At 38.0% G+C, this 12,158-nt stretch overlaps 1 protein-coding gene across 5 annotated transcripts in view; it reads left to right on the forward strand.

Annotated features, from left to right (window-relative positions):
- The window catches only part of Trappc8 (trafficking protein particle complex 8), an 80,404-nt gene extending 69,287 nt beyond the window's left edge, over positions 1 to 11,117 (forward strand). For all 5 annotated transcript variants that reach the window (XM_027400541.2, XM_027400542.2, XM_027400543.2 and 2 more), the window contains 5 exons: positions 2,159 to 2,317; positions 5,438 to 5,539; positions 7,664 to 7,809; positions 8,858 to 8,947; positions 9,939 to 11,117. In XM_027400541.2, the coding sequence (XP_027256342.1) occupies positions 2,159 to 2,317; positions 5,438 to 5,539; positions 7,664 to 7,809; positions 8,858 to 8,947; positions 9,939 to 10,173 (732 nt within the window). In that variant the 3' untranslated portion in view covers positions 10,174 to 11,117. The remainder of the gene's footprint in view (positions 1 to 2,158; positions 2,318 to 5,437; positions 5,540 to 7,663; positions 7,810 to 8,857; positions 8,948 to 9,938) is intronic.
- The last annotated feature ends 1,041 nt before the right edge of the window (positions 11,118 to 12,158 follow it).

The raw sequence follows: 12,158 nt of genomic DNA on the forward strand, positions 1-12,158 counted from the left end.
CGGTATTGTGTAGTCCAGCCTGGCCTCTAATTCCTTATATAGCCAGAGATGACCTTGAACTTCTCTTCTTCCTGTCTTTACCTCCTGAGTGCTGGGATTACAGGTTTATGGCACCATGTCTGATGGGATTGCAGGCCTATGGCACCATGTCTGGTGGGATTATGGATTTATAGCACCATGTCACCATGTCTGGTTTTCCATGAGCTGGAGGTTGAATCCATAGCTATGTGTGTGCTAGACCCTCATATACCAACTGAGCTATGTCCCTAGCCTGGAACATGCTTTAACATTTTTTAAAATTAGTTTTGTTGTGCTCACATACATGTGCTTGTTTACATGTGTCTGCCATAGTAGATGTGTGGAGAGCAGAAGGACCACTTTCTGGAGTCAGTTTTGTTTCCTCTGCTTGAGACTGGGTCTCCCCATGTCTCTGCTTTTGCACTTTTATGTTCTCAGGCTAGCTGGACTACAAGTTTTGGGCTGCTTCTCCTGTTTGCACCTCCACTGTACCATGAGGATACTAGGATTAAGATGTGGGCTCTAGGCATCCACTTGAGGTTATCAAGCTTGTGTGACAAGTACTTGGACCTGTCTTAGGCATTTTTAACCCACTCTGCTATTATCTGGAGAGGTCATCTAGGGAGCTACCCTCATTCTGTATGACTGTTGTGTTAATGAAATGACTTCATGCTCTTTACCACTTCCAGACATCTCTAAAGTATTGCATTTCTCTGATCAGGAGTTTTCATGTCACTCACCTTTTGTGACAGTATCTGAAGAAGCAGCTGTTAAAGCAACATCTCAAAGCCACGAAGGTCCAATAATTGCAAAGCTTGAGTGATTTTAAATGTTAGAACTAGCAGTATTTCAGGTCTTCACTTGTATGTTTTCAACATTTCTTTTTCTATGTTGTCTTTTTGCTTATTTGCTTATTTATTGTGATGCTGTTTATTTATTGTGCTCTTGGGCCTCAAACCTAGGGTCTTCCATTATGCTAGGCAAGCACTCTACCACTAAGCTATACCCTAGCCCTCTCTAACTTTGTACTTTGAGAAGGGTCTCACTCAGTTGCCTCTACAGGGATTACAGGGTTATGCCACCAGTCCTGGTGGATGAGTTTTTAATTTTATTTTAAAATAATTTAAATTGCTAGAAGCATCAGTAGGACCCTTAAATGATATTAAAACTGCAATTTTTGTTGTATTTGTTGTTGAATAATGTTGTATATGAGCACTGAAGAAGGCAGAAACAAAGACCCTTTTTTGAAGTATCTGGTTGAATAACACTAAGTACTACAAATTAAGGAGAAAACTATGGGATGATACTGTAACAGAAAAGTTCATTAGAAGAGAAAAACTGCATCTTTTGTTTGGTTGGTTGGTTGGTTTTTGGTTTTGTTGTGTTTTCTAAGTGCCTGAAGTGTGGGTATGCTCACATTTTTGGTTGTGAGCCTACCCTTTAGCAGCTGAGCCAACTCTCCAGCCCAGCATGTATTTATTAAAATTATTTACTTTGTATTGTAAAGCTTTACATATAAATGATATATGTATAGTAATCCATAAAACTGAATGTAAAGGACCATGAGAGAGTATTTTATGTTGGGGGAAATCCTATAGTTTGAATCTTTTCTCACATTGTTTCTTTCAAGTTAATACGAAGAGTGGTTTAATACCAGTGATTGACTACATCATTTCATCAGATGCTGCCTGGATAGTGTCCTCATAAGTTTCTTCTTAATTCAGCCAGACACCTCAAAAAGTACTCATGCATGAAAGTATTTAACAACCACCACAGTGAAAATGAGCTTTAGTTCAAGGATCTGACTGAGATTTCTAGGGAGTTAAATGGATGAGAAGCACTTTTGTATTGTAGAACTGTAGTTTTTATTCATCTTCCCAGACACTTGGAAAATCATGGCAGTAATAAACTATTTTGGTGTAATATCTCTTGAGGTTATGAGTAATGTGCACTAAAACTTTTAGGTATTTAAATGGCCTTCACATATTCAGCTACACAGACAACAAATTAATGAGTGAACTTTTGGGTATATACAAGTTATAGAATTGTAAATTTTGGCAGAGTACATTTAAATGAGTAAGTTTTTAAAGGGCATTTAATTAAAACACTTATGTAGACAAGTGATTTTTTTTTTCCACAGATAATAAGTTCAGCAAGTCCGTGTGCAGATTTCTTTTACCGAAGTTTATCCTCAGAGTTGAAGAAACCACAAGATCCAGAGAAACATGCTGCAGAGGATGCTGTGCAGCTGATCCAGAAGTGCAGTGAGGTGGACCTGAACATTGTCATATTATGGAAGGTAGTGTACACATGCTGTCAGCAAGCCTCACTTAGAGACAGTTAAGTTTTGTTTTGCATTTTGCATTTGAGACAGGGTCTTTCTGTGTGGCACAGGCAGGCCTCAGACTCTTTGTACTCTGCTTTAGCTTCAGGAGCCTGGAAGTACAAGAGAATGCCATCACACCCAGCCTGGATATCTGCCAGTCCCCGTCCCCCCCCCCCCTTTTTTTTTCCCCTTTATTTTTTGCTTTTGTTTTTTGTTTTTTTTTGTTTTTTTTTTTTTTGAGACAGTCTCATTATATAGTCCTGCTAGCCTAGTACTTGCTATATAGATCAGTCTGGCCTTGAACTTACAGAGATCCATCTTTGCTGCAATTGAAGCTGTATACTACTACATTCAGCTCTAGATATTTATTTTTAAACTGGAGAATAATTGTATACTCATTTTTTTCTGATTACAATTTTTACTTTCAATATTGAAATTATTTTACAACTTTTAGTAGTACCGTAATCACTTTTTGAATGTTTTTTGTCTAAAGAAAGGAATTCAATAAAAGCAGATAGCTTTCTTGTGTTGTTTCTATGTGCCACCAAGATTACCATGGACATGCAGGTCAGTGAGAGCAGGTTCCATTAAACTATTATGAGCATCTCCAGACACTGTCAAGACAGAAGCTGCACTGTGAGTCTCCAGCAGCCATGGACTTGCTGGTTGTGTTCGTCTTTTTGTGTGCCTTTCCTCCCCTTTTTCATTTTCATCTTTATTTATTACTACTGGAAGTAGTTTATATTTTTGAAACCATGCTGACTTTGCATGAACTTCAAATGAAACACTGCTTAAATAAATTACATATATTAATTATAGAATAAGATTTATGATAAAATGACTGCTTGCGTATTGTTATGAATTAGCTTGAAATCATAGGTGCTTGAATGCCCTTTGATGTAATTTAAGGTAAGATTTTCAGTAACTATAATGTATGCTATAATCTGTACTCAACTGTTAAATTCACAGTGACCTTGGTTGGGAAGAAAGTTATATTTTTGAAAAAAATGACCTGCTGATCATATGTAAAATAAAACTTAAGGTGTAATCTTTGATGGAAAATAGAGGAAGAATGTATTAAAGAATGTGATATAAAGCTTGGTGGTAGTATCTGGAGCTGCATTTATATTGAGTTGAGAAAATGTAAATTAAAGAGAATTTAAAAATACTTTTTTTTCCCCTTTTTTGATTTTTATTTTTCTGACAGGATCTCATAATCAAGGTTGGCCTTGAACTTCTTATCCTTCCAGTACCTCCCAAGGGCTGGGATTACAGGTGTGTGTTATCACACCTACCTAGCTACTGAACACTTGTAAAATCATTTTAATTGTGGGATTTCATGCACAGGAAGGGGGGAGGATTTGTGAGTCAAAACTATTCAGGACCAAACTCATATCTGGGGCATCAATTGTTTTGTTTTGAGTCATGGTCTCATATGTAGCTCAGGTTGGCCTGGAAATCTATGTAAAAGATGCCCAACATTGTCTCAAGACTTTATTGATGAGTTCCTATAAAGGTTTAACCAGCAGCTGTTCATCTACTTACTTCTGGGTTCTAGGTACAGTGGACCGTGGGCTGACCTGTGCCTTTAGAACAGCAGTACTCAAAAGTGTGACTCCCAAATGACAAACTATCACTAGTCAGAAAGTGCTCAAGCATTGAGATTCTTACAGCCTTCTGATGGAGTCTCTTCTGGCTTATTAAAAACAAGTAAAACACTGGGTGTGGTGGCACACATCGTTAATCCCAGCACTTGGGACAGATCTCTGTGAGTTGAGGCCAGCCTGGTCCACAGAGTGAGTTCCAGGACAGCCAAGGCTACACTGAGAAACCTTGTCTTGACAAACCGAAAAAAACAACCACCCAAACAAACAAAAACACAACTTAAATTAGGGCTGGAGAAATGGCTTAAGAGCATTGAGCTTCAGGGGACCCAAATTTGATTCCTAGTATCCTCATGGTGGCTCACAACCCCAGTCCCAAGACATCCAACATTCTTTTCTGACTTCCTCAGGTACCAGGCACGCACACAGTGCATAGACATACATGCCAAAAAAGTATTGATGCAGATAAAATAAATAAATAAAATTAAAAACAAAAAATCCAAATAAGTTTCGGACATTTATATAATGTGACAGTTTAGTAAGTTAGAGCCATTGACAAATATTTTCTAGAAGAGTCAAATTCAAAAGAAAAATAAATTGGGACAAATATTTTAAAATAGATGAATTTAGTTTGCTATTTACTAGTAGAAAAAAAAAGCCCTTTTAAAAACATATGTGGTGCAGTGTGCCTTGTAATTCTCCTATTCAGTAGGCTTAAGTTTGATTCTAGCCTGAGCTACATATTAGATTCCACTCCAGCCTGTGATATCCAGTGAGACCCTATCTTGGAAAAAATGACCAAACACAAAAGAAATTGTGTGGATTAAAGTGGATATCCTGGTACATACCTGTATTGCTAGCATTCATAGTGCACAGACAGAATTACAGGTTTGAGGTTGTCCTGGACTTCAGAGTCTGACAAGGGATGGCATTTTCACTCACAGGATTCAGTTTAGTCACCTGCATTTTAGCAGTCAAGTAAAGAAGCTTGTATGTCACTTCTTAGTCTTTAGCCAAGATTTCCTTAGAAAAAGCAGTCTTTCTTGGGTCCATGGAAATGGCTCAGCAAGTGACATGCTTGCTCTGCAAGCATAAGGGTCTGAGTTCAGATCCCCAGAACTCAGGTAAAAGCCAGGTATTGGCTTATGTCTGTAATCCCAGTACACGATTTGTAGCACACTTCTTTGAAGTTGGAAAGTCTAGAGAAAACAAGGAAAAAAATTAAGATTTATCTCTTTGAAATATTGTGTCAGTCTAGTTTTATTTTTTTTAAAAAAAAAAAAAAACGAGATTCAGAGGGAGGGGTAGATGGATTTTTGATTGAATGGATAAATAAAGGTTGAAATGTTAACACGAAATGCTGACATGGGATTATTGATAATTGATAGATACTGGGTGTCTTATTTTTTTCCCACCAGTTGTTAAGATACTTACTTTTGAGGTTCCTGCCATGGGTGAAAGGTGACATTTCTGTTGGTTGCATTTTTAGGCATACGTTGTAGAGGATAACAAGCAGCTTATTTTAGAAGGCCAGCATCATGTTGTTCTTCGAACTCTTGGGAAAGAAGCCTTTTCACAATTTCAGAAACAGGTAATGGCAGTTGCTGGGAGGTTGTTCTGAAACTTTCTTGTATGCATATCGTTGTGCTTCCCTGGTACTTGTGATCTTTCTGTACCATGCCTCTCACCCTCTCTGTCTCTGTCTTCTCTCTTTTGAGACAGGGTCTAGTTGCTCTGGCTGGCCTCAAATGGGCAGCATCTGCATTGGCCTCTGGTGGTGGAGTTAGAGGCATGTGTTACATGCCTATTTTGTCTAAATATCCTTTGGCTACTATTTATGTCTTTTCTCCTGACAGGTGATATGTAGAAACTTTTCCGGTGTTTTTTATTTATTTTATGGTGAGGATTGAACCCTGTTCCTCATACATGATAAGCCCACACTCTTACCACTAAACTATACCTTTAGCCCTTATTCAGTATAATTTAGAAGTCATGTTGTTTGACTTGAATGTATTAATAATGGACTTTAAAACTTTTAATTAGATGTATGTCTGTGCACCATGTGCATGCAGTGCCTATGGACTATGTCTATGCATGCAGTGCCCACAGACTTGGGAGAGAGGGCATTGGATCCTGGAAGTGGGGTTATTGATGCTTGTGAACTGGGTCCTCTAGAAGAGTATCCAGTGCTCTTAACCAATGAGCCATCTCTCCAGCCCCAATAATACCTTTGTTGTTGTTGTTTTGGTTTTTGGATTTTGAGACAGGGTTTCTCTGTGTTGACAGCCCTAGTTGTCCTGGAGCTACCTCTGTAAACCAGACTGGCCTCGAACTCATGGAGATCCATATTACTCTGCTTCCCAAGTGCTGGGATTAAAGGTGTACACCTCCTGGCATTTTTTAAAATTTAAAAATTAAATGTAGTCATAAATACAGAGTTTTTACAAATCAAAACACATGCTAATCCATGACTAGTGTGAAGAAAATGATTCTGGCAGCTGCCCAGAAGCTCCTCCTGTCTTTCCTCAGCTCTTTGTTTTCTGGAGTAAACTGGACTGTTTGTGTGTCTTAGAAGTCAAAAGCAGAGCTGCTGATTTGAGTCTGCAGGTATCCTATAGTGTCTATTGTCATCTAGATCCTGCAGGCTAGGGTCATGTTTGTGAAATGTGTCCATGTTATAGCTCTTCAATTTTCAGTGGACATTTCAGTGTAGAAACAACTATTTTCCAACCAAAAGAACAGTGGTTACCTGGAACAATGACTGATTCCCAGGCTGAGGGAGGAGGACTGCACGGTGAGCTGACAGACCTTATGGTACCAGAGTGTGCAGTGTCCACAGCTTAGGAAAGTATGCTGAGTTGAATTGCTTATATGTTACAGAGTGTTGTTGGTTTTCTCTTTTGGTCCTCACAAATACTCCATGCACAATACAATAGAATCAGCTGGGTTTTAAAAATGAGGCTCTTTGAAATAAGTAGAGTGGTCTATATGATCAGTGTTAGGTCATTTTTATACTGTTGTTCACTTTCCTCTTTTAAGAAAAAAAAAACAAAACAATTTAGGGGGCCTTATGCAGTAACTGAGGTTGACCTTGAATTATTGATCCTCTTGCTTCTACCACCCAAGTGCTGGGATTACAAAACATGGGATTATAGTGATGCCACTGTGCCTGGTTTTATAGGGTGCTGGAGCTTGAACCAGTTCATGCCAGGCAAGCACTGTACCATCTGAGCTTGGTCTCCCCCATACATATTAGCCTTTGAGTAAGACATTTGAAATACCAAATCTATGAAATGAATGAATATATTTTCAAAATGGAATTTTTTTTTTTGTCAATTCTTGACCCGCAGCTGTTTAAAACAACTGTGGATAATTGAATATCCACCGCCTCAGTATTAAATAGTTTTATTGAATGAGAATCACATCAACCATTGAAGTGATTGGTTATGAAACCCAAATTTAGATACAAGGAAAATACTAAGTAATTATGTAAGATCACAGAGCCTAATGTGTGGAATTGACAGGAAATTCAGGTTTATCCCAGGTTGTATCACAAATGACAGTAACTGCTAGTTTTAATAATAGCAAAAAAGAAAAAAATACTCTTCATGATTAGGTTGTCTTCACTGTTTTTTTTTGTTGTTTTTAAAGTTTGTATGTACTGTAACTTTTATAAAGCATCATTTCATTAATAATTTTTATTGTCTATTATCAGGAGCCACCAGAAATGGAACTGTTAAAGTTTTTCAGGCCAGAAAACACGACATTTTCCACAAGACCATCAGTAGAACAGCTTTCTAATCTCATTAAAACAAGTCTTCACTACCCGGAATCATTTCATCATCCATTTCACCAAAAAAGGTATAATTTATTTTTGTTAAATTGTTCCTATGTACATGAACAGGCACCCATTCGTGAAGAAATTTAAAAAGAAATTTAAAATAATATTGAGTCTTGAATAATTTAGCGTTTACTATAGTGTTAGAGAGAGAGAGAGTGTGTGTGTGTGTGTGTGTGTGTGTGTGTGTGTGTGTTGTGTAGGTCACACACCTTCAGTGTTATTGAGGATGGATGTTGCCCCAGCACTTCCTGAGATGTCAAAAGCTTTCTATTTGAAGGTTTTTCATAAAGTCAAAAACCAGGGCAAGAATTGTATCATTTTGTTTTAGACACAAATCAAACCTATAGCATGACTAACAGTGGGACTCAGATTTAGACTGTCATTCCCTTAAGATTTTTCACATCTATGTGTATTGCACTTATTTGTGTGTGTGTGTGTGTGTGTGAACAGTGAGACAAGGAGAAAAGAACATCTGAAGAGGGCTGGAAAGGAGAACTAATGCAGGAAGACCAAGATGGAAGTGATGTCTCAACAGTGGGCAGTTGTTAAAGTGCTCCAGAAAGGTCTAGTAGTCAGTGGGCAGTAATGTATAATTGGGTCTGAGGATTAGACGGGCATGTGCAGATGTCTGCATCTCGTCCTTCTAGTAGCATTTTAGATGATGGGACCAGAATAGTGTGAGTTCCTGGAGTTTCACTTTGGCTTGTGACTTACACATTTGTAATTTAAATAAAGGAGATGTTGCAGACTAGAAACCTGCTCTCTAGGGCATAGTGCCAGCACAACCTAAGCTACATTTGTATCTAGGGACAACACTTTTGCTTAACAGTATTCCTCATAGAAAGTATGCATTCTGATATTAATTATGGACAGATTGTATTAATGTATTTTATTTACAAATAAGTTACCTAGAATGATTTTGTGATTCAGTTTTTTGTTTTTTTTTGTTTTTTTAACTTGAAATTGATATTTAAACTTGCTCTGTTAGGTGTTCTTGTGTTATTTTCAAGAAACTAGTTTCTAAGAAGAAAGTATATGACTAATGATTTTGTCGTCTTTGTCCCACAGCCTTTGCTTAGTACCAGTCACCCTTTTACTTTCTAACTGTTCTAAGGCTGATGTAGATGTAATAGTTGATCTCCGGCATAAAACAACAAGGTAAGAATTTATTTTGTGAGCGGTTATTTTGTAGCCCTAAGTTTAGTATTTAAAGCAGTTTGTGTTTTGAAATTATGCAGATCATTGCCTAACATGGGTAAAGTTAACTCAAGCAGCATTAGATTTGTTTGTATGGTATCAGAGAAGTGTTACAGAGCTATTAAATATCAAAGTTTTTTTTCCCCTGATTTGAAAATGATGCTTAACACAAGAGTCTAGATTATACTGCAATACTCAATACTCCTAGAGCCAGCATGTTTGTCTCAGGCATTTCTTGTGTTAGGAAATAAATCTCTGGCTGGAGAAATGGTTCAGTGGTCAAGAGCACTTACTTGCTAGTCTTGTAGAGGATCTCTGTTTGGTTCCCAGCACCTGTGTGGTGGCTTACAACCATCTGTAGCTCCACTTCCAAAGGATCTATACCTTCTGGTTCTGCAGGTACCAGGTACACATGTGATTCAATTACACATATGCTGGTAGTGTACCCATACACATAAAGATAAGGGAATAAATCTTCAAAAACATAAAAGAAAAGTCACATGAAGCATAGTGGTGCCTTAAAATGCAAGCACCTAGTCTGTATGTATGTGTGTCACAAACTCATTGAGTTGTGCTGTATTGTTGGGCACTGGATTGTTCTCACTTTCTAGTTTTACAAAGTTTAATATCATGGGCATTCTTTTATACACAATTATTTCTTATATGTGAATAGCAAAGAGGTCAAGAGCTCAGTGTCAAATCAGGCTCCATTGTTTACTGGGCGCCATTATGGGCATTAAATGAAATAATCTCCTTGTAGCATTGTTCCTAGAAAATAGTAATAACTGTTAACACATGGTTGATTATTATAGTAATAATTTTATTAATAATAATTCACTTCATAAATAATTCCTAGAAATAAAAGGATTTGATGAAAGAAAGATGTTAGTAAGATTTTAGAGAAAAAAAAAAAAAACTTGTTTACAACTTCACTGTTTCCTTCCTCCTTTAGTCCAGAGGCATTGGAAACTCATGGATCCTTCACGTGGCTTGGACAGACACAGTATAAACTGCAGCTGAAAAGTGAAGAGACACACAGTTTGCAACTGAAAGCATGCTTTGTTCATACAGGCGTTTATAACCTTGGAACTCCAAGGGTATTCGCCAAGTTATCGGACCAGGTTACAGTGTTTGAAACAAGTCAGCAGAACTCCATGCCTGCTCTGATTATCATCAACAATGCATGACAGCTGAGAGTCACGGAATGAGTCCGACTGTGGAATTAGTTTTACAGCAGCATTGGAAATACCCTCTTTTTAAGGAAGTTCTCTGATCACTGCGAAATACTGGGACTTGGCACTTAGTTGACACACAGTACACTGGGCTGAGAATAGAATTCCTTTTTTTTTTTTAAACTGGTAATAATTTACATGTTCATAATACAGAATTTTAACATATCTATACACTTTATTAAGCTGTGTCTTAAAAAAAGCGTCGAGGTCTGCTGTTGCAACTTATAGAATGGGATGTGACTCTGAGGAGATGATTTTGAAGAAGGAGAGGCCTCGCTGGCAAAACTGTCGTTAAGCCATTAGTCTGCAGATCCCAGCTTTACTGTGACGTTCTCTAGAGTGTTGAATACAGTTTTCCTGCCTTGCCTCATACAGTTCTGTAAGATCAGTTTTGAACTTTGGTTACGGACATTCATATTTCAGTCTGGTGTCCCGATGGCTTATACATAACTGTAAAAAGAAAAGCTTTTCTGATGCTTTGAACATAGTTTTGGAAGGAATTTGACTTTATTCCCTCGCTCATCTCTTACTGTCACACTATTTCACCATAAGATTTTTTGTCATTAAATCATATTCTTTATTATATAACTTTAACAATTAAGTTGATCTGTTTAAAATATAAATCTACTCAAGTTAAAAATAAGCTTTTCAAAAATGTATTATATTTATAACAAATTTACTGTAAATAGAATAAAGACATACTATTCACTGTATAAATTTATTAGATGCCTTTTTTAAAACCTGGCTTTGTGAGGACTTAATATATTCTTTATTTAAAATAAATGTCAACCGTGTACAGTAGGCACCAGCCTAGTTTCCTGTGAAAGCTTCATCTCTATTGTTCAAAAATGAAGCATGGCCTTTGCTCTTGAAGAACAAATGAAGTTTTTCTTTGCACATGTCCTATCTGGTTTTGTGTTCAGGTCTGCATGGGCTGGCCTCATCTTAGTGGGAACCTCATCGGTGCTTTCTGCACCTGCTGTCCACAGCTGCTTAGGCGCTGGCTTCCTGCGGGAAGACGTACTGCTTTGGACTGAACAGGAAATAGCTCCCTAAAACTGTACTAACTAGTCTCTTGCTGGGGGACTGCTCTGCCCAGATCTGTTCCCTTCTGAAGATGCAACCTAGAGACAGGCACAGATTTAATGTGCTTAGAAGATGAGATGTGTAAGTCAGGAGAAATTACGTAAATTGAAGCAAGCAGAGAAAAAAGTTGAACTGGGGGAATGGTTAAGAGAACTGCTGACATGGTTGAGTCTGCAAAAAAAAGAACATAGTGTTAAGAGAACCTCACAGATTTCCAGATGATTGTCAGATCATGGAACTGCTGTCTGAATGTGTAGGCACACAGTGTAGGCCAGAGGCAGATGTATTTCCTCCCTCTCCAACAGCCTGCTGTACTGGAGCTGCCACTCAGGACCTCATGCACTTAGACAAGTCAGCCCAGCCCTAGAAGAGTACCAGCAGTTAAGCCCATACTGACTTCATAACAATAAAAGAAACCAGTGGAATATCTGAAAGGGTTGAGTAGTGTGTTGTGTTTTATTTTTTGAGGCAGGTCTTATGTATCTCAGATTATAGCCAAGAATAACCTTGAAAAAAATTCTCCCCCCCCTTTTTTTTTCACAAGACAGTTTCTCTATGTGTAGCTCTGGCTGTCCTGGAACTCAATCTGTAGAGCAGGCTGGCCTTGAACTCACAGAGATCAGCCTCCCGAGTGCAGTGCTGGGATTAAAGGTTTTGATCCTGTCTCTACCTTCCAGGCAAGTGTCACAGTGCCCAGTTTCTGAAGTGCTATGGTTGGTACCAGCGTCTGTATAGCAATTCCTGTCATAAATAAGAGGCTGAAAGCAAAACTGGCTCACCTGGTAGGAGTTTAAAATCCTCCAGACTATCCCAGTCTTGCACAGGGAAAGACTTACACTAAATATAGCATGAGT

This window comes from Cricetulus griseus, chromosome 2 (genome assembly GCF_003668045.3).
Source record: "Cricetulus griseus strain 17A/GY chromosome 2, alternate assembly CriGri-PICRH-1.0, whole genome shotgun sequence".
Lineage (NCBI taxonomy): Eukaryota > Metazoa > Chordata > Mammalia > Rodentia > Cricetidae > Cricetulus > Cricetulus griseus.